Source organism: Microtus ochrogaster, chromosome 5, assembly GCF_000317375.1.
Source record: "Microtus ochrogaster isolate Prairie Vole_2 chromosome 5, MicOch1.0, whole genome shotgun sequence".
Taxonomy (NCBI): domain Eukaryota; kingdom Metazoa; phylum Chordata; class Mammalia; order Rodentia; family Cricetidae; genus Microtus; species Microtus ochrogaster.
The window spans coordinates 77874070-77896668 of NC_022012.1; the positions used below are offsets into that span (position 1 = coordinate 77874070).

The window sequence follows — 22599 nt, forward strand, 5'->3', positions numbered from 1 at the left end:
TCCTGTCTCGTCTCTGAATCCTAAGGTAGGCTGTGTCCGGGTCCCTATGTTTTTTTTCTCTCTCATCTTCTGTTTCCATCTTCCTTTTTCTGATACAGGCTCTCCCACATTAGCTTGGGCTGTACTAGAACTTGCCTCAGCCTCCAGAGTGTTGGGAATACAGGTGTGAGTCACTATGCTTGACCCAGGGGCTCTGTTTTCTATAATATCATTCCCATGGTTTTAAGTGCTCTGGAATTTATATGGCAAGGCAAAAAAAAAAAAAAATAATAAAAAATAAAAATCTTTTTTTCTTACTCTAAAGTGGAATGACAACTTTCTATCTTTGGTGGACATCACTTACCCATCTCAAATTTTGGTTTTTGAGACAGGGTTTCTCTGTGTAACTCTGGCTGTCCTGGGACTCAACTCTGTAGGTCAGGCTGGCCTCAAATTCAGAGATCGGCCTACCTCTGCCTCTTGAGTGCAAGGATTAAAAGGCTTGCACCACCACTGTCTGGCCCATCTCAAGTTTTATATATTGAAAGGAGCTCTTGAGTCCCCACTACCCTTTAAATGTTTTCCTATTAACCTTTCCAGAAGATAGTGTGCCATTGTTGTCCTGTTGTCCAGTCCAGAAACCTGGAAGCTTCTTTCCTTTTGCATCTGTTCATATTGTGTCATGCATAGGTAGCCTGTCAGTTCTGCAGAGTGGATCCTGAGATAATCTTTCCTGTCTCCTTTCACTACTAGCTTATTCTGAGTTGGTTACTAGTCAAGCTGTGTGTGGTGGGGAAGTGTTTTTATCTTGATCCAGGGTAGTGAATACTTTAGCTTGTGCTAAATGTCACTAACAGCATGAGTCAGTCCCCTGACTGACTCCTTTCTAATCAGCATTGAGATGTGCCCATTGACTGCAGGCTGAGGGGAGCAATGGAAGATGGCGGGGAATGTTGCTTAATGTCGAGAACTGGTAACAGCCAGTTCTCAGGTGTTTTGAGCATGGTTTGAGCCTTTCCTGAAGCCTGTCTGGCTACCTGTTTTTACAGAGGATCTTGCATAATGGTTTCCACAGAGCTGCCAGAATGATCTTGCAAAGAAGAAAGAGATCTTATCATTTCCCTGTGCAAAATCTCTCAAGGAAAATTCTGTTCAACCAGCCTCCTGCTTATCTTCCCACCCTTATCTTTTTTTTTTTTTTCCTGATTTTTTGAGACGGGTTTCTATGTGTAACAGCCCTAGCTGTCCTGGAACTAGCTCTGTAGACCAGGCTGGCCTCGAACTCACAGAGATCCGCCTGTCTCTGCCTCCCAAGTGCTGCCTGGCCCCTATCCTTATCTTTTAGTACTCACCTAGTCTTTGGGGATTGTCTTTAAGCCAGCATCATGCTTACCAGCCACTCTGGCTTAACCTAGACTTCTCCCTTGTAACCTGGATGCCTCCTCATCTTGAATTTTAGCTTAAATTTTACTTCCTCAGGGTGTTCACTCTTTGTTCTTCATTCAGTGTGCCTGCTTTATAACACTATATTGATTTATTAATAGCTGTGCTTTGTTTAAAGATGACGGTGTCTTCTGAGGTCATTGGGCAGTTTCACCATTTTGTGAACGTGACCAAGTGTGCTTACAAATGCTAGATTGCCATAATAGACACAGAGGCTATCCAGAGTAGCGCTCTTAGAGTCCAGTGGCACACAGGACTGCTGTGTGGAATACAGTAGGCAGTTGTACCACAGTGCATCTATACCTATCCAGACAGGCTTGTTCACACTAGTGTCACCATCTCCTGGAGCAATATGGTGAGCTTTTATTTCTTTAGACACTAGGAACTTATCACCTTTGTAATCTTAGAGGACCACCATGTGGTCCCTTATTGAACTGAAACATCTTGAGATGTATGTCTGTGCTTGTGTTCACTGTTTCTTTTCTGTTCTTCATGAAAGCGCCAGACGATATGTGCCTTTAGGTCCAGTTTGTCAAAAGAGTACGTTTGGATTAAGCAAGAATGCATGCTCAGGAAGGTTGGCGGAGCAGAGCAGGTCTTTGAGGATATAATGGGAGTTGAATACTGACTTACTGAATTTCAAGTTTGTACAAATGAGTTTAAAGTTCATACAAACACAAGGTTTGGTGGAAATTGAGTACTCGGAGAGCATTGTTCAGGAGCTTGAGCAGGTACCTTCTTGCATCTGTTTTCATTACGCCAAAGAAGGAGGTGTTCTTGACGAAGAGGAGGGCATCTGTTCTCCTCGGCACCGTCCTACATATCCTTGCCATTCAAGTCTTTGTTCTGAAGTACATTGAGAATGAAAACCTAACAAAGGTAAAAGTTAGCCTAGCTGAAGTAGGTGTTTTAAACTTTTTTCTTATTTTTTTTTTCTCTTTTGAGACAGTATTTCTCTGTAGCTTTGGGGCCAGTCCCGGAACTCATTCTGTAGACCAGGCTGGCCTTGACCTCACAGAGATCCGCCTGTCTCTGCCTCCTGTGTGCTTGGGATTAAAGGCATGTGCCACCACCGCCCGGCTAGATTTTTAGTTTTATGAGTGTTTCGCCTCCATGTATATATGTGATGTACACCACATATGGGTCTGGTGTTCGTGGATGTCAGAGGAAGGCATCAGATCTCCTGGAATTGAAGTAATAAACAGTTGTGAACCACATATTGAATTGAAGTTATAAACACTGCTGAGCCATCTTTCCAGCCCCTGAAGTAGGTATTTCGTCTTATTTATCATTTATAAAATAGTAGATTGGGGCCTGGAGCGATGTCTCCTCTGTTAAGAACACTTGCTACTCTTTCAGAGGACCTGGGTTGGTTCCCAGCACCCATATGGTGACTCAACTTCCTTTAGCTCTGGCTTCATGGGATCAGATGCCTTCATCTGGCCTTCATGGACACCAGGCACACACATATAGTACATTCATACATAAAGACAAGCACTTGTACACTTAAAATAAGAATAGACATATCTTTTATATGTGTCTATAGGTCTACGTTTATCTATGTCTTTGCTTTCATCATCTACAGTCTCACATCCAGGAGTTTAACTAGGGGTTGAAAATCTTCAGAAATGTGCTATAGATTTAGCTCATTGGTAGAGTATTTGCCTAGCAAATGTGAGGGAGATCCTGATGCACCCCCATGCCTTCAGGAAAAAATCTGAGAATAGACAGGTATTTCTTTGTCATTCTCTATGCAACACAGAAGAATAACCATTGCATTAGTATAATGGCAACCTAGGATGGTTTAAAGTATATTAAATGGCAAATGCCATGCCATTTAAATAGTGGACTTTGGTTCCAGATCCACCATGGAAACCAGTCTCCCACTGTAATGGTGGCATATAATTTCAGCACTCTGGAGGTAGAGGCAAGAGGAAATTCAAGTTCATTCTTGGTTGTGTAGTGAATTTGAGACTACTTTGGGTTACATGAGATTGTCTTAAAGTTGTGTGTGTGTGTGTGTGTGTGTGTGTGTACATATGTGTGTAACATGCTGTCAAAGTAGCATTTATTTTATAAAAGAATTCAGATAAAATTGTTTGTAACTCATTTCTAGTTTTTTTTAAAATTTATTTATTTATTATGTAAACAACATTCTGCCTCGATGTATACCCACACACCAGAGGACGGTGCCAGATCTCAGTACAGATGGTTGTGAGCCGTCATGTGGTTGCTGGGAATTGAACTCTGGACCTCTGGAAGAGCAGCCAGTGCTCTTAACCTCTGAGCCATCTCTCCAGCCCTCATTTCTAGTTTTTAAAATGCTGTAATCTTGTTATTTTGCTGTCTTGTTTTCAATGTCTTTTTATATTTGTTACTTTTGCTTGTCTTTTGTACCTGTTGTACCTGTACTTGTGAGGTCAGAGGATGACCTGTAGGAGACAGTTTTTTCCTTTCACTATTTGGGTTTCAGGGATTGAACTCAGGTTCTTAGGCTTGATAGCAAGTGTTTTTACCTGCTGAGCCATCTTGTTGGCCCTTGCTACTTTAAATATGCCTTTCATAAAGAAAAAAGTAGAAAGCAGTAGGCAGAGGTGGTAATGCATGCTTGTGATAGATAGCCGCTACTATCATTGAAAATTGAAGGCCAGCCTGGTCTACATTACAAGTTCTAGGCCAACCATTAGTACATACAAACTCTTTCATACAAACATACTCAAAAGAAAAGAACAACAAATAGAAAACCATAACACTTAATCTATGCAGCATTAGTGGACTTGACTTTTCTTCACGCTGCTCAGTGTATTTGTTAGGACAGCTGTGACTTATGTATGTTGTGACTACTGAAGGCTCCAAGCTTAAAGATCATTCTTGATTTTACTTTACATGTCTGGATTTGAAAACTCACAACAGAAACATTCAAGCGTAGGACAGATATATTTCTAGTCTCCTAGAATTCCATGTTTATTCTTTTTCTTCTCTCCACAGACGCAGTATTCATTTAAGCGGGTATTTGGCATTCATACAACTCAGAAGGAACTCTTTGATGTTGTGGCTAGTCCATTGGTAGATGACCTCATTCACGGCAAAAATGGTATGGATCTTGGAGTTTAGTTGATTTTTCTGCTTAATCTTGTAATAAAACTTTTTACTGTTTTTTTGGTTTGACATTGAATTCAGATTTTACTCATTAGAGTGATGCCCAGTTTTGGGGTTAATTTAAGTGTTTTAAATACAATGAAATGTTATGTGGAACTTAAGACTGAAACTCCTTGTTGTTGCTACACTGTAGGTCTTTTGTTTACATACGGTGTGACAGGAAGTGGAAAAACACACACAATGACAGGGTCTCCAGGGTATGGAGGACTGCTTCCTCGTTGTTTGAATATGATCTTTAACAGCATAGGGTCATTTCAAGCAAAACGTTACGTAAGTACAGTTCCTTTGGGTTGTGACTGTCAGAGTAGATATAGGACTAAGACATCTATAGATACAGTGACACCAAGGAAGAACCTCAGCACTGGAGCTGCTTTGATTCTTACATATGTTCGGATGTGGTGGGCATGGTGGGTATGCCTATGGCCAATACTTGAGCGGTGGAAGAGAATCAAGAGTTGCAGACCAGCAACTCTGCCTGTCCCCCAAAGTTTAAGTGGGAAATGCTTTCTGTTTTTACCTGTTGCTGTACCATAGCAGGTGGTGGTGGCACACGCCTTTAACCCCAGCACTCCAGAGGCAGAGGCAGGTCCATCTCTGTGAGTTCGAGGCCAGTTCAAGGCTAGCTCAAGGCCAGCCTGGTTTACAGAACAAGTTCCAGGACAGGCTCCAAAGCTACTCAGAGAAACCCTGTCCCGAAAAAAGTTGCTGTTCAAGCCGGGTGGTGGTGGCGCACGCCTTTAATCCCAGCACTCGGGAGGCAGAGGCAGGCAGATCTCTATGAGTTCGAGGCCAGCTTGGTCTAGTTCCAGCTAGTTCCAGGACGGGAACCAAAAGCTACGGAGAAACCCTGTCTCGAAAATCAAAAAAAAAAAAAAAAAAAAAGTTGCTGTTCCTTAAATTAAATAAAATTCTTTTCAAAAGTCTTTTCTGCCCTGTTTTAGGTTTTTAAGTCTAACGATAGGAACAGCATGGAAATACAGTGTGAGATTGATGCATTATTGGAGCGGCAGAAAAGAGAAGCTATGTCCGTTCCAAAGACCCCCTCTAACAAGTGAGTAACTTCATGTTGGACTGACTCAGAGTGCGAGGAATTCTGTCCTGCAGTTTCTGTAGATCTGGGGAAAGTGAATACAAATTAGAGAAGTTAGTTTTACAGTTGACTTGCGAGGTCAGGGTTGAGGTGTGTTTTTAACTGCTCTGGTATTTTGTCTGATTTCCAGAGGATACTTCCTTCTGTGAGATGGGGAAGGTCTGTGCCAGGCTACAAATCTCAGGGCTTGGCTGTCCTTGACCCACCTTGAATCTGAATAAAGTTGCTTTATGATTTCAGTTTTAAGTGGCAGAACATTTGAGTAGTTTTTTTTCACTCTGGTATCATTTTTTTTTTCTTTCTTTTTTGAGACAGGATTTCCTTGGCTGGCCTGGAACAAACTTTGTGTAAACCAGGCTAAGCTCAAAGGCGTATACCAAGCCCAGCAATTCAGTTAGGTTTCTATTGCTGTGATAAAATACCAGAAGCGAAGCTGCTTGGTGGAGGGAAGGGTTTATTTCATCTTTTACTTCCAAGTAACAGTCTATACTGAGGGAAGTCCGGGACAGGAACTCAAGCAGAAGCTGGTGCAGAAGTCATGGAAGAATGCTGTAAACTGGTTTACTTCCCATGGCTTTTTTTTTTTTTTTTTTTTTTTTTTTTTTTTTGGTTCCTGTCCTGGAACTAGCTCTTGTAGACCAGGCTGGACTCCAACTCACAGAGATCTGCCTGCCTCTGCCTCCTGAGTGCTGGGATTAAAGGCGTGCGCCACCACTGCCTGGCCTTAGCCTACTTTCTTATACAGCCCAGGACCACCTGCCCAGGGTTGGTACTACCTACAGAGGGCTGGGCCCGCCCACGTCATTAATCAAGAAAATGCTAGATAGACTTGCCTTTTGGCCAGCCTCATGCAAGGTATCTTCTCAGTTGAAAGCCCCCTTTCCCAAAGACTCCATCCAGCTTGTCAAGCTGACATAAAACCAGCCGACACAGGTATCTACTTTTTATATTGACTCACAGTGGGTAAAATCTGACTTTGAGGGATCTGTTTCTTGTTTTAGGCGGCAAGCAGATCCAGAATTTGCAGATATGATAAATGTACAAGAATTCTGCAAAGCAGAAGAAATTGACGAAGACAGTGTCTATGGTGTTTTTGTCTCTTACATTGAAATCTATAACAATTACATATATGATCTATTGGAAGAGGTTCAGCTTGATCCCATAAAGCCCAAGTAAGTAATAAAGATAGTCTCTTCAGGTAACACGGCAATCCCTGGTTTCTTTGGGTATAAGTGGGGATAATGCTTAGCATTTGTTTTTAGTCATGCCCAGTGGATACTTTTATCTTAACTGGATTGTAGCTGTATTAGGAATCCAGCAGGTTAAGGCATAGTGACCTGAAGATCCAGCTTGAAAATTGCTTTTGAAAACTTAGCCTTGGGTTTGAAACAAATCTCAATTTTATAGACAGTATTGGGGGCATCTTTCAACACCCTGACAGAGCTGGAGGTTTTGCAGCTTCTTTGGCTGTCTGTGTCTTGGTGTTCTCTGTAGAGTGGGGTCCTTGTCTGTACAAGTGATTCTTATTTCATCTATTGCAGATTAGTGTAAAGCCACATTGCCTTGTCATTCTGAGAGGTAAAATTCTACTCCTTAGATATCTGTGGGTCTTGTCTTATAGAATCTGAAGACCAGGCACCTTGTAGCTTTACAAAAGTACCTCTCTTTATGCCAGAGTAGATTTACAAATCTTGTGTCTGTTCTTGAGTGGGTGGTTTTGTTCTTTAGCTGAAGGCTGGTCTTGCATACTGTTTTCATCGCAGCCAATTAAAACATAAATAATATGAAGACCTTTGTCTTAACATTTGTGTGTATGTGTAGAGGGACATGTGTGGAAATAGCTAGATTTAGAAAACCATTAAACTGTGAGCAGAACTATGTCCACTTATATCAGTGTGTTCACTAATATGAAAAGTTCATGACTCTGATTGAGATATTATGCTTCTTACTGAATTTCATTTAAGGAATTACTAATGATTTTGTAAAATAACTATAAAGTTGGTAGGTAAATGAAATCTGAAGGTCTTAAGTCTTTTGCTTTACTCAGCCATTCTTTAGATGAGAACTGTCTTGCTCTTGAGGCAGTTACTGCATTACACAGGCTGGCCTCCAATTGCATGTTATTCTCCATCAGCCTCTCAGTGCTGGGGTAGCAGTGTGTACCACCAAACCCAGCTTCTAATGCAAACTGTACCAAGCGGCTTCTTTTTGGAGTTACCTGTCTGTCTTTGGACTGTTGGAATTAAGAGAAAGAAGTACCTGGGTTGAGTTACAGAGAGGAGCAAGAGTACTGTCTTAGAGGCAATGCCTTTTATGTTACTTTCCCACTTGAGCAAATATTTTCATGTGCATTTTAAACTGTCCTTTTTGCAATTCCAGTTTTGTGTACCTGTTTTACCTAACCTTCTGTTTATTTATTGCTACCAATTAACTCTTTTGCTTTTTCAAGACAGGGTTTCTCTGTAGCCCTGGCTGTCCTGAAACTCGCAGAGATCTACCTGGCTCTGCCTCCTGAGTGCTGGGATTAGAGGTGTGTTTCACCACCACCTTTCTTTCTTTCTTTCTTTTTTTTTTTTTAAATTAAGTCTCGCACTATGTCGACCAAGCTGGTCTGGAACTCACAGAGATCCATCTGGCTCTGCCTCCCAAGTGCTGAGATTAAGGGCATGCCACACTATGCCCAACACTACTAATTATTTTTATGTCTCTCTTGTTTGCAGTTTGTTTGGCTTGTTCCAAGTGATATTGTTTCAAGTGATACTGTCTGGTTTTAGTCATGCAAAGGAAGCAGAATGCCTTCCTAGAGTGTCTATCGGAGGGAGCCTGTTTTGCGTTGATTGTGGATTTAATGTGAGGATAGTGTTAGCTCTCCTTTTCTGAAGGGTTAATTTTTATTAGTTTTTAACAGTGAAGGAGTCTCTCAAGTAGAGGGTTTTAAAATCTCTGTCCCTGTCACTCATCTGACTGAAATGCTGCCGCAGGATGACTGCTCTGGAACAGTAATGTCTGCCTTATTCCTTCACTAGGTGGAACGGCTGCAGTACACCTATGAGGAACGCAGAGTCTGTGTATGTGCTGACACTGGCCCTTCTTAAGAAGGGTGTAGTTAACAGTAGTGGGGGGCATATTTGGCATGTTTGTAGGTAGTTTGCTTTTCCTTAGCAGTGGGCAGGCTGCTACCTCTAACCCTCCTTTCTTTTAGAAAATCTTCCCTTGTTATTAGTGCTGGTAGCTGGTAAATGTCTTCATCCTTACCTTTCACAACATGGGCTATGAGATGGCTCAGCAGGTAACGGTGCTTACTGCCAAGTCTGACAACCTGAGTTCCATCCCTGGAGCCCACATGGCGGAAGGAAAGAACTGACTTGTTGTCCTCTGCCCTCCACACATTCAATTCCAGATAAATAAAATTAAAACATGGGTCTGGAGAGATGACTCAGTGGTTAAGAGCACTGGCTGCTCTTCCAGAGAGCCTGTGTTTGATTCTCAGCAACCACCTAGTGGCTCACAACTGTCTGTAACTTCAGTTTCGGGAGATCCAATGCCCTCTTCTAGTTTCTGTGGGTGCTATGCACACATGTGACGCACATATTTATATACAAGCAAAACACCCATACATATAAAATGGAAGCATTATTTTAAAAAATTAACTAAAACAGAACATGCAAGCACCCTTACCTAACCTTAACCAACTGCAAACTAAAACTTACCAAGCCACTTTTCAGGGATGACCACTCTGGGCATATACTAAGTCCCTTCTGAACTCGTTTTCTGCATTGCTTTATAGGTCAGAACCAGTTCAATATGCTTTTAAATGAGGGAAGTGCTAGATTGTGATGTGTAACCTGTGCTGTATACGATAGTGCTATGCCAGAGTACTGTTGTAATCTTAACTGTCTATTGTTTCGTGTGCTTTTTAGGGTGGCTTAGAGCAAACTTTAAAAACAGCATTGGTTTCTGCTTTACAACTAATCTTGACTTTAATATAATCTTGTTTTTTAAGTCTACCATTTCTTTGGGGATCTTATGTGAATTTCTGTCCTTTAAAGAAAGGATGTCATGGGAGCATACTGTTCTGTCTCACCATGTGGTACCTCTATCATAACACCACAAGAAGGCCCTCACTGGGTGTCAGCACTGCACTCATGGACTTTCCAGCTTTTAGAACCAAGCAATAAATTTAAGAAAAGCTGGGGATGTGCTCAGTGGTGGAGCCCTTGGCTAGCATGCATGAGGCTTGGGTTCTGTCAGTGGTGTTAAGGTGAAAGGGGAGATATTGTGTTGCTTGGCACTTTAACCTTAGTCAGGAAGACAGTTGTATCTCATTTAGAAAACTAACCATTTATTTCTCCCCCACAGACTCCCACAGTCTAAAATACTCCGAGAAGATAAGAACCACAATATGTATGTTGCAGGATGCACAGAAGTGGAAGTGAAATCTACGGAAGAGGCTTTTGAGGTTTTTTGGAGAGGTTAGAAACAATTAGAATTTGAAAAACGTGAACTGATGGTCTTAATCTCAGATTTGTTGCTGTAATTGAACAGCAGTCCCTTTGGATTAATTGGAAAGCAGGTTTAATAAATGGCTGAGTTCAGGTATAATCCATGATTTCTCTGTCATCCTAGGTCAGAAAAAAAGACGTATTGCAAACACCCATTTGAATAGAGAATCCAGCCGGTCACATAGTGTGTTCAGCATTAAGCTTGTCCAGGCTCCCCTTGATGCTGATGGAGATAATGTCTTACAGGTATGTTTGTATGTGAATCTTGTCTTTATTTCAGCCCTAAGGTTTTGGAAGATGGCCTAAATTAGGGGCTGCCTTGGTGATGCGGGTTGCTCAAGAGTTAATCCCTGTATAACCATGACATAGATCCTAGTGGATCCTAGATCCACACATAGCATGTGTGGCACGTGCAGTTTGCTGTGTTGTGAAGAGGCTCTGCAAAGCTTTCAGACTCTGTGTGGATGTGTTGCGTCATTTTAGGAACAGGGTCTCCTGAGCCTGGGATGACTCTGAACATTTGTTTGTTTTCTCTTTTATTTCTGACATTATAATTGTAATTATATCGTTTCTCTCTTCCCTTTTCTTTCCCCAAGCCCCATACTTCTCCTTGCTAGTTTTCAAAACCATGGCCTCTTTTGTTTGTTTTTTGTCTCTCTATACAGACAAAGCTGACCCCAGACTCGGGGATTTGTTGTAAAATATTATTTTAGGTGTGTTACTCTTGGAACATTTGTTTAATGATATAAAGATGTATTTAATTAAATAAAATTCACCTGTGCATCCTCTGCCGTTCTGGGTGTTTGTATTGTGCACACATAGTGTCCAGTACGACTCAATACCATGTTAACTGGATCTTAAAGAACATTGTAGTGCAGTATAAATTGTTGACTTTATCCCTTGCAGGAAAAAGAACAAATTACCATAAGCCAGTTGTCTCTGGTAGATCTTGCTGGAAGTGAAAGAACCAACCGCACTAAAGCAGAAGGGAACAGATTACGTGAAGCTGGTGAGTGCAGTGCTGTACTTACTTAAGGCTGTAACCTTTAACATCTTGGAATGACAGTTTGTATTTATCAATGGATGGTTTCTGCTTAATCCATGAAATAACATTTACTATTAAACTTAGCCTTTAAATTGGTTGTTTTTTTTTTTTTTTCTGGTATGTGTGTGTACCTCAGTGTGCAATAAATGTCAGAAGGTAACACTTGCGGGTCCTTGTGGTTATCCTGCCTCAGTCTTCTGAGTGCTGGGATTACAGGAGTATATCATATCTAGCTAAATGATATATCTGATACACATGACGGAGTTAAGAGGTCTTAGTCAATGTTCTAAGATGAACAGTTCTTAAACATTTGGAAGTCCAATTGAGACCTGAAGTTTTAGAGGTGTGATTAATATATTAGCCTTGTCCTGGCTCAGAAACTCAAATGAGATACATCAGGGAAAAAAAAAGCAAGATGACTAAGAAATCCTGTTGAGATGTAGAGGGACAGAGTTTGTTGGCACCTAAGACATTTGACTGTTAGAAACATGTCACTTCTAGGTGTAGGAGGGACTTCTGTCCCTTTCTCATTGTAGTCTGAAATGGTTACTTGGGATATGGCTGGCCTCCTGTGTATGAGCCACCTGAGTTCAGTCTTCAGCATCACCAACCCTTAAAAAAAAAAGAAAGGAAACAAGCCAAATTAATGAGATTGTCTATTCATGCCATAATTTAGGGTTTGGAAAAAACTTAACTGTCCTATTGATCTGAAGAGACACCACGACCAAGGCAATTTATCGAAGGAAACACTTAGTTGGTGGCTTGCTTACAGTTTTTGTGGGTTAGTCCACGACCATGACGGCAGGGAGAAAGGCACCAGGAGGTGTGGTGCTGGAGCAGTAGCTGAGCACTAACTCTAGAGCAGCTGTGGTCAGATGGCTCACGACCATGAGGTAGAAAGAGAGAGGCACTGGGAATGGCTTATGCTTTTGAGACCTTAAGGCCACCCCTAGTGAAACACTTCCAGCAAGGCCACACCTCCCATTCCTTCCCAAATAGTTACACCAATTGGAGATCAAGCATTCAAACATGAACCTATGCAGGCCGTTCTTCACCGCCAGAAAATTAAGTGTCATGTTGTATTCCCAGGCTAGAGAGATGGATCAGCAGTTGAGCTTCACTGTTGGACAGGTGTGGTGGCATGCACCTCTAATCCCAGCACCTGGAGGCAGAGGCAGAGGCAGGTGGATATCTGTGAGTTTGAGGTCAGCCTGGTATACAAAGCAAGTTCTAGGACACAGAGAAACCTTGTCTCGAAAAATCAGAAAGCTAAAAAGTACTTGTTCCTCTTCTAGATGACCTGGTTTCACTTTTTAATATCCACATGACAGTTTACTACTATATGTAACTCTGGTTCCAGGGGATCTTATGCCCTCTTCTGGCCTTTGTGAGCACCAAGTACATGAAGTATATTTACATATATGCAGGCAAAACACTCAGAATCAAAGAATAAATTCTCTTTATTAAGATTTATTTATTTTATTAAGAAGAGTAATATTGTATTTGGAGAGTCTTTTTAATGGAGTTGCTGAAAGATGGTTATTGAAGCTAATAAGATTAATACTGTTGAAAGTATGGTGGGAATATTACATGGACAGCTCTCTATATAATTTCCCAGCAGCTAAATGAAGCTGTGTTATAGACAAATGGATGTATTATAATTACTGTTTTCAAATGTCCTCTGTATCTGACTTCCTCTCAGGTAACATTAATCAGTCACTAATGACGCTAAGAACATGCATGGAAGTCCTGAGAGAGAACCAGACATATGGAACTAACAAGGTACATAGCAGTCCTCACCAACTGCTTTGTGGTTTAATTGTGCATTTTATTTGTTTAATATTCTTAGCTTTCGAATGTCTTTATAGATGGTTCCATATCGAGATTCAAAGCTAACTCATCTGTTTAAGAACTACTTTGATGGGGAAGGGAAGGTGCGGATGATTGTGTGTGTAAATCCAAAGGCTGAAGACTATGAAGAAAGCTTGGTAATTTAAGGGTATTTCTCCTATACAGTTGGGTTTCTCTAGGGAAAACAGCTACTTGAAGAATGGCACACTGGCTGGGTGGTGGTGGTGGTGCAAGCCTTTAATCCCAGCACTCAGGAGGCAGAGATAGGCAGATCTCTGAGTTTGAGGCCAGCCTGCTGGTCTACTGAGTGAGTTCCAGGACAGGCTTCAAAGCTACAGAGAAATCCTGTCCGTGGAGGTGGTGGTGGTGGTGTCGGGGATGGCAAACTGCACTTTTTGTAGATTGACACAGGGTTAGTGATATGCAAATGAACCATTTAGCCATCCATAAAGAAGGACTTGGGTAGGCTTACTTTTTCCAGGCTCTGCTTTGTATTTTTAGCAAGTCATGAGATTTGCTGAAGTAACTCAAGAAGTTGAAGTAGCAAGACCAGTAGATAAGGCGATATGTGGCTTGACACCAGGGAGACGATACAGAAACCTACCTCGGGGCGGCCCAGTTGGAGATGGTATGATTTTGTATTATATTATTATTCATTTGCTTGTCTTTCTGTAAACTTTAAAAAAAATCTATTTACACCCTTCTCAAGAACCAAATGAAACTTTGAACTAAAATATAAAGTTTGCTTGGTTGTTTGTTTTGTCTTATTTTTGAGAAATTCTATGCTTAAAGTAGGGCTTAGTGAAGCATACCTGTAATTCTAGCAACCGAGTGAGTATGCTGAGGGGGGAAAATAAATTCTGTGGTTACTGGTTCAGGGGTTCTGCTCACAGCATCAGACTTAAGCTTTCATAATTTTTAAATTCAATACAGAACCTTTGGTGACTGAAGTGATTCTGCAGAGCTTCCCACCACTGCCTCCGTCCAAGCTTTTGGATATCAATGATGAGGAGACCCTTCCAAAGCTGATCGAAGCTTTGGAGAAACGACATCACCTACGTCAACTAATGACAGAGGAGCTTAACAAACAATGTAAGGGCAGAGCTACTTCTAGCTGCTGTGACTTCAGAGGTAGAAACAGGTCTTAGTGACTCCATCTGATGAGACCTCTTTAAGGAAGACTTATTTCTTGACTTTGTAATGGTCTCAAGGTGTTTAATTTGAATTGGCAAGATTTTGTTTTCAACAAATCTATTTTACTTTTAAAGAGTATAAGAAGGAAAAAGTGGGTGTCTCTCTATCTATTTTATTTTTAATAGTGATGGACACAAAATGGTATTTTATAATTTTTCCCTGTTTGCAAGTTATTTACATTCTGTAATATTTGTACATCAGTGGTATAGGGGAAAGTGAATAATGTTTGGAAATGTGTAGAGCAATTGAACAAATCTGGTCCATGGAAGTGACTGTCTCTGTGAGTGACAAAGTAGGGTGCCAGGGTCTTCAGCCCAGGCTCAGCTATTCTCAAACACAGGATTATTACTGTTTTTACATCTGTAAGCAAACTTTAAGTGTTAGGGGGGAGGTTACAAAATATTTATATAAACTTCTCTTAATAGATTTGAGAATCAAATTCCTGGCTTCTTTCCAAACTTGTTTTTAATCTTTTTTCACTTTTTGTATCAAACCCAGGGCCTCATGCATATACAAAGCAGACACATATGGGCTGCTGCATTCCCAGCCTTTCTTATGTACATTTGCCATGGGGGGATTTGCTGGAGTGCTACATTCTACTGAGTATCTGCCGATGAAAGTTGGTTTTGTTTTGTATCTGCACTAAACAGCACAATATGCTTTGTTTCAGGTATGAACTTCAAAGCCTTATTAAAAGAATTTGACAGTTCTCTTCTAAATAAAGAAAACTACATCCAGGAAAAACTAAATGAAAAAGAAAAATTGATTTCAGGGCAGAAATCAGAAATAGAACGACTGGAGAAGAAAAACAAAACTTTGGAGTACAAGGTTTGTGGTCACACTTTCACCTATGTACTGGCCATTCGTTACTTCTCAGAACAGCTCATGTGCCTGTCCCTGTGAAGGGCATGAAGTGAGGAAGAGATGTCAGTTTCTACTGTTCAGAGTGAATGGAGCTTAGCTTGAGGAGATGTGGGTACCTGGCTTGCAAGGGTCTTTTGAGCAACTTCTTTCTGAACTGGAGTAGAAATGAGGATTCAGGTGAAATAGTGAGGGCAAAAGTGATCTCTCTCTCTGTGTGTGTGTGTGTGTGTGTGTGTGTGTGTGTGTTTCCACAAGTTTGCTTTTTATGAGCAATTGAACTATTAATTGTATAGTGAGGTGAGATGCTTGCACAGCAGATGCTAAGCACAGTGGTCTCCTTTGCAGATTGAGGTTTTGGAGAAAACAACCACGATCTATGAAGAAGATAAGCGCAATCTGCAGCAGGAGCTCGAGAGCCAGAATCAGAAGCTTCAGCGGCAGTTTTCTGACAAGCGCAGATTAGAAGCCAGGTTGCAAGGCATGGTGACAGAAACATCGATGAAATGGCAGAAGGAATGTGTGAGTGTTCTTCTTAGGTTAAATATTGTGCATTTCTGTGCTGTGGCAGAGCTTTGGTATTTGTTAATCTCCGGAAGATATACAGAACTGTCATTTTTCAGGAGTAAAGTTGGTGATGTTGGTGTGCTTGTGTAGAGGGATAAAGCAGACTGTAATTTGCCATTGATCTCTGTAGGAGCGTCGGGTGGCAGCCACCCAGCTGGAGATGCAGAATAAACTCTGGGTCAAAGATGAAAAGCTCAAACAGCTAAAGGCTATTGTGACTGAACCTAAACCCGAGAAGCCAGAGAGACCTTCCCGGGAGCGGGACCGGGAAAGGATCCTTCCGAGATCCGTCTCTCCTTCGCCTGTGCCTGTAAGTGTTTGCCACTGTATATAGATTAGTGCCAGAGAAAATTTTTTTTCCATTTAGAGGAGTGTTTCTGTTTCATGTTGTATTTTAAACTTCTGCACTTAAAACTTAGCACAAAAGGGCAGGGCATAGTGGCACATGCCTTTAATCCCAGCATTTGGGAGGGAGATTGAGTCAGGCAGATCTCTGTGAGTTTGGTCTACACAGAGTTCCAGACCAACCAGGGTTACATAGTGAGGTCCTGTCTCAAAAACAACAAAAGCATATCACAAAAATTTAATGCCTTTAGTTTCTTAAAATGTTAAATCTTCATGTAGTGAAATTGTAGAAAAGTAATATTGTTCCTCTCCGTTTTTCAGTCTTATTCATTAATTTTTCTCCAATTTTTCTAGCTTTCTAGTAACAATATTGCTCAGATTTCCACCGGCCAGCAACTCATGAGCCAGCCACAGCTACACAGGCGCTCTAACTCTTGCAGCAGCATTTCTGTAGCTTCCTGTATTTCGGAATGGGAGCAGAAACTATCTCCGTTCAGCACACCTGTCAATGTCACCTCTCTTGCAAGGCATAGGCAGCAGGAGCCAGGACAAAGTAAAACGTGTATCGTGTCAGACAGAAGGCGAGGGATGTACTGGACGGAAGGCAGGGAGATGGTCCCTACATTCAACAGTGAGATAGGCGTAGAAGAGGACCGTTGCCGCAGGGTTTGTGCCAGCATTCTTTAAAGCACTGTAGTGATAGACTTATCGCCTTTGCTCTTTGTAACTTGGTTTCAGAGTTTGACGGAAAGCTGGATAGGCTCCAAAATGAAGAAGCTCTGACTTTTCTGTTAAAGACTGAGCCACCTGAAATTAAGACTGAGCTCTTCGTGTGAGAAAGCAGAAGCATGTGCCTATGAGCTCTGAATGTCAGCCAGAATGGTGCCCCTAGTGGAGACTGCTCACCTGAACAAGGGGTTTTGCAAAGAATCTAGGAACATGAGTGTCTTGCTTCCTTGATTCCTCACTCTCTTATTTTTTCTGCCCCTACTTCCCCACTGCTTCCACATTTGCTGAGGATATAGCCTAAGGTTTCAACATGCTAAGATGCTAAGCAATGGCTCTATCACCGAGCCATAATCCCCCAACCCAAATATGAATATATTTTAAAGTACACTTTTTTTTCCCCGTTTGATTCCTCTTCCCCAAATTTTTTTTCATGCTGTTTTGGGCAGGAAGAAAGTTTTTTTTGTTTGTTTGTTTTTGTTTTTGGTTTGATTAATAGGTTGGATACTTTCCTTACCTCCACCATCAGTAGAGTTGCTATTTTGTGCAAGTCCTTTCTCTTATGAGACACTCCAAAATAAGTCACAGATGCTGTGACACTCAAACATTTTCCTGTGTAGCCACCGTCTTTGCCACTTTGAAGACAGCATTTTCTGTGTGGAGAGCCCCTCACTGCTACCTGCCCTCATGATGGCCTTTCCTGTCAACCCAGGCTGCTGCTGCCAGATGCATGCACTACATGTGGCGATCACAAATCTTTCATCTCTTTCATATATAACAAAATATGCTTCCTCCTTTTTGATTTTTGTGACCTGAACTGTTTGAAACTGACAGCTTTTACATCTTGAAGTTTTAATCTTGAAGCTTTACAAGGCCTTCAAGGGTGATTAAACCAAATTTATGTTTTCTTCAATATTAGATAAAATTTTCTTTGAATTTGAATAATCACACAAATGCTATGAATTAGATATTCAATAAAATCTTAACTACTCTTAAAATTATTATTCTAAGTGAAAGGTCTTGTAGTAAATACTTTAAGATCCTCTTACATGCCAGGTGGTGGTGGCGCACACCATTAATCCCAGCACTCAGAAGGCAGAGGCAGGCAGATCTCTGTGAGTTCGAGGCCAGCCTGGTCTACAGAATGAGTTCCAGGACAGCCAGGGCTGTTACATAGAGAAACCCTGCCTCACAAACCAAAAAGATCCTCTCACATGATTTAGAATGTAGGTAAAGCCCTGCAATCTGATTACTAATGATGGTGACCAGTCTTGGGTTCTTACAAGGCAACAGACAATTCTATTGTCTCAAGTTCCTGCTTTGCAGATTTTACTTTGAGCCTTTTAGGGTGCAAATCATGGTGAATGGTCTCTGTGATCACCTCCTCTTCTGTGTCTGACTCCAGCCTGCTGGGAAGTCTGTTTATACCTGCTAGCAATAAGGGAATGCTTGACTTGGCCATGCAACAGTCAAGGGAATAAACTAAGAGACAGACTTTAACTTCTTTCTTGAAATCCAAATCTCTTTAGAAGTGCAGCAGAAAAGTTTCCATGAGGTTGGTATCTCTATCCATGTTCACTGATCAGAAATTATCAGGCAGACTGAATTTCACATTTTGGTGAGGAAAGAATTTCAAAATACTTAAGTCATGACTACTAGCAGATTCTCTGCATTCTGTCCCCTTTCCAAAGTTTGATTTGAATGTATTATACTGTAAACGTGTTCAAGGAAGCACTTCTGCTAAATGCTAGATCCTAAGAGCTAGGTTTTCTTATTCACCATCAGACCATTTTTAGAGTAAAGGTTTTCTGCCTGCATGGAAGCTTAGTATCTTCCCTGGCAAGTTGTGGTGATTGTTGTAGAGTTGTCGTTAGGGCTGTCCCTGAGCTGGTTTCCTGTAACTGAACAACTGAATCACAATCCTCATTTGACTGGGTCGGAAGGGCTCTGACTGCGGACTCTCATTTGTTTTCAGTTTTATGAACAGGAGTCGCTCACAGTTGCTTATGCTACCATATCATGTATATGAAATACATTTTCTTAAGTTGAATGTGCTGTTTAACTTGGCACACATGTCATTTGACTGGAAAACAACTAATTTTTATGATACAAGCTGATTTCATAGCATAGTCTTTGATTCTTGAAACCTTTGGGGAGAAAATGTTGGTATAGTTGAAGATTTTGTGGAATTGTGTTTTGAGGTATAAAAATCTTTACTGCACGTGCCTTGAAGTACTTAGCACTGTTCAGGCATGCTGCACTTGAATTTCTGTATTCCTGTGTTCTTCAGGGTTTTGCTAAGCGAGAACTTCAACAGCTTGCAGTTTTTTGGTCTGGCCGTATATGGAGGGATGTTTTCTATTAGATGACTAGACACAACTTACGTGTTATTGCTCCTGCTGATAACCTGCAACACAGACCTGCTAATCTGTGTATTACTTCACAAAGCAGACATAATAATTGGTTTTTGATCAAGAATGCAAAATGGATTATTTCTCCTGAACTTGCATAAACAGTATCTGGAGTCACCACAATTCTGTCTTTTGCCCTTTGTTGAAACGGAAGCTCCCATATGACTATACTCTCTATACACTGTTGTCTAAAGTTTGGTAAGAGAACATTAAATGACTTACATGCTTAGCTTGGACAGGTCTGATTTCTGTTGTTGTGAATTTGTATGTAAACTGCTGCACTTCTAACAGTTCCTCAAAGTAATCTTGGGTTGTGCTTGTTTCTCAATTCCTCTTTCAACCTGATCAGAACACACCAATTCCTGTACGACACAGAAGGTCCCGCTCTGCAGGGAGCAGATGGGTAGATCATAAGCCTGCCTCTAATGTGCAAACTGAGACAGTCATGCAGCCACATGTCCCTAACGCCATCACAGTGTCTGTTGCAAATGAAAAGGCACTAGCTAAGTGTGAGAAGTACATGCTGACCCACCAGGAACTAGCCTCCGATGGGGAGATTCAGACTAAAGTAATTAAGGTAAAAACAAGTCTTCACAAAAGACTACCAGTGAGAAATATTTGCCCTGCTATCCTTTGATGAGATCTAGGACTTAAATGGGGTGTTGGGTGGAACTTTTGTTTAGTAGAAAATTAATGTAATGCTGAGGTTGTGAATCTGCTGGGGCTGGATCTGCTTAAATAGGCCTAGAGTTTGGGGTTCTTAGTACTCCAGATCTATGATGTACTTTAGTTACATCATATTTAGCTAAGACATAGTTTCAAAAGTAAACCCAGAGCCATATGGACAACTTGTTGGAACCCTGGTACTTGGGAGGTCACCAGTTTGAGCTCATCCTGGAGCATGTAGTTGTCTTGAAGGACCAGACAGCAACAGAAAGGAAACCTAACAACCATCTCCTATTTTGCCGTTATGTCAAGATAAAATGTTTGCTTTAAAACTTGTCCTGAGCCGGGCGATGGTGGCGCACGCCTTTAAATCCCAGCACTCGGGAGGCAGAGGCAGGCGGATCTCTGTGAGTTCGAGACCAGCCTGGTCTACAGAGCTAGTTCCAGGACAGGCTCCAAAGCCACAGAGAAACCCTGTCTCGAAAAACAAAAAAATAAATAAATAAATAAAAACTTGTCCTGTGCTGGGCAGTGATGGCGCTTGCCTTTAATCCCAGTACTTAGGAGGCAGAAGTAATTGGTTCTAAGTGAGTTCAAGGCCAGCTTGATCTACAGAGTGTGTTCCAGGACAGCCAGGGCAACTCAGACAACTCTCCTCTCCCACCAAAAACAAACAAACAAACAAAGAAAAACCCAACAAACAAAACTTGTCCTGTGGTCAGGCATGGTAGCTCTTGCAGGAGGATCTCAGTTAAGAGTTTCAAAGTAAATAACACAGAGAATTTGATTGGGAATGTTACTCAGCGGTGAACTACCCAAAATCTTTCTTGTAAAGAAGAGACTTTCCTGTCTATAGAAGACTTTTGATCTTCTGGCCAGTGGGAAAAGTGTGGGGGAGATGACAGTGACGGGGGTGGAGAGTCATTCCAAGTCGAGAGGACAGTTACAATTAAGACTACTGCCACCAGGCAGACAACAGCACCCTGGAGCTGTCTCTGCTAGGTTAATTTAGTTTTGAAATTTATAGGTGCAATAAACTATTTTCTCCATAGCTAGGAATGTTACTGATTATCTTGTACTGGACTCTTGTTAGTGAAGGTGAACTGAAGTTTCTGAAGTGTTTTATCAATAGATTCAGCAGCCCAAGGGTCTTTTGGGTTTATGGTGGGTGAGTTTCAGATATGCTTGCCTATCATTTGGATTTATCAAAGTATAACAGTGACCTTTTCTCTTGGATTTAGGGTGATGTTTATAAAACCAGAGGTGGAGGGCAATCTGTTCAGTTTACTGATATTGAGACTTTAAAGCAAGAGTCGCCTACTGGGTGAGTGTTGGTCACAAATATCTCTCTAAAAGTCCGTTTCTTAGCCTATGAGGTTTATCATTAATTCTCCCAGGGGTATAGTTGGTTTCTCCTCCCTCTAATGTTTTCCATTCTTCTTAGATGCAAAAATGATTGTTGCATCATGTTTCCCCTTTTTCAGTAGTCGAAAGCGAAGATCGTCTACAATAGCACCTGCCCAACCAGATGGTACAGAGTCTGAATGGACCGATGTAGAAACAAGGGTAGGGGTGAAATTAAATACTTGCTTGCTAAAATTAGCTGTAACACTATAGAACTTAGTGTTCGCTGAAGTTGCTGAGGCAGGGCCACATACTGCCTGTGCAGCCTGGAAGCCTATAACTAACATTCTGGTGTGGCACTTGCATTTCTTTAGATCTGGTCTTTACTAGAGGTCCTCTGTGTGCATGTGTGCTAATGTATATGGGAGTCAAGAGTGTGTTGCTCCAGAGTAACGAAAATCATAGCAGATGGACAAATCCGCAGCAGCACCCAATGCTCCCTACGACTATTACCAATGAGGAAAGACTCCTAGGGAAAGAACCAGCCTCTTCAGGACTCCTCTCCCTCCTTATCTAAAAAGATACCTGGGTACTCTCCCAGGTCCTTCTTGCTTTTGTTGCCTGCGCAGAAGTGGATCCTAAGTGTGTGACTAGTGGTTTAATCTAGGTGTCTTCGCTGAACTAGAGCAGTGTTGGATTTCATCGCAGTAGAGCCCATCTAAATGTGGATGTGTGCTTCTGGATCGTTGGAAGCTGATTTTTTCCTCTTCTGTCATTTGTCTCTAGTGTTCCGTTGCTGTTGAGATGAGAGCAGGATCTCAGCTGGGACCCGGATATCAGCACCATGCACAACCCAAGTGAGCACTACAGCCAGCCCTACTGTGTCCTCCCTCTCCCAGGCTTTCTATCACCTCTGCTCCTCCAGCTGTACCTTACTCTCTGCTTTTACCTGGGCCCTGCTGACAATTTATGGCCAGCCTTTGTAGTGTCAAGCTCTCCAGAGTGCTGTAGCTCTACTGGAGGAGGTGTCAGCAGATTGATGGCTTTTGCTAATATTTGGCCACTTCTAAATCTTTTTGAGGCTGAACTGAAAGCACCTAGAGGGGTGTGTCTTTATCAAAATGACAACACATATAATGCACAAAAAATGTTGAATACTAGCTGTCTTTGGAATCTTAGACAAGGCTTTATTCTCAGCTGAGGTCTCTGATTTCTTTGCACTTCTGCAAGATGACTCGGACACTGGGGATGACAGCATTGTGTGTCACTCTTACCTAATAGACGTCATGGTTTTGGATTGGGATACATGCTCTATAGATAGGTTAATCCCAGCACTCGGGAGGCAGAGGCAGGCGGATCTCTGTGAGTTCGAGGCCAGCCTGGTCTACAAGAGCTAGTTCCAGGACAGGAACCAAA

At 41.6% G+C, this 22599-nt stretch overlaps 1 protein-coding gene across 2 annotated transcripts in view; it reads left to right on the forward strand.

Moving 5' to 3' along the window:
• The window catches only part of Kif23 (kinesin family member 23), a 29009-nt gene that overhangs the window by 5489 nt on the left and 921 nt on the right, over positions 1 to 22599 (forward strand). Inside the window, exons 4-22 of one of the 2 annotated variants that reach the window (XM_005347807.3) lie at positions 4411 to 4516; positions 4715 to 4851; positions 5523 to 5632; positions 6673 to 6843; positions 10031 to 10143; positions 10298 to 10419; positions 11080 to 11182; positions 12921 to 13000; positions 13087 to 13206; positions 13571 to 13697; positions 14003 to 14161; positions 14934 to 15091; positions 15473 to 15646; positions 15822 to 16001; positions 16391 to 16702; positions 19523 to 19750; positions 21081 to 21163; positions 21324 to 21405; positions 21970 to 22040. In XM_005347807.3, coding sequence (XP_005347864.1) covers positions 4411 to 4516; positions 4715 to 4851; positions 5523 to 5632; positions 6673 to 6843; positions 10031 to 10143; positions 10298 to 10419; positions 11080 to 11182; positions 12921 to 13000; positions 13087 to 13206; positions 13571 to 13697; positions 14003 to 14161; positions 14934 to 15091; positions 15473 to 15646; positions 15822 to 16001; positions 16391 to 16702; positions 19523 to 19750; positions 21081 to 21163; positions 21324 to 21405; positions 21970 to 22040 — 2636 coding nt within the window. The remainder of the gene's footprint in view (positions 1 to 4410; positions 4517 to 4714; positions 4852 to 5522; positions 5633 to 6672; positions 6844 to 10030; positions 10144 to 10297; positions 10420 to 11079; positions 11183 to 12920; positions 13001 to 13086; positions 13207 to 13570; positions 13698 to 14002; positions 14162 to 14933; positions 15092 to 15472; positions 15647 to 15821; positions 16002 to 16390; positions 16703 to 19522; positions 19751 to 21080; positions 21164 to 21323; positions 21406 to 21969; positions 22041 to 22599) is intronic. The other variant, XM_013346638.2, reaches the window with a different exon arrangement.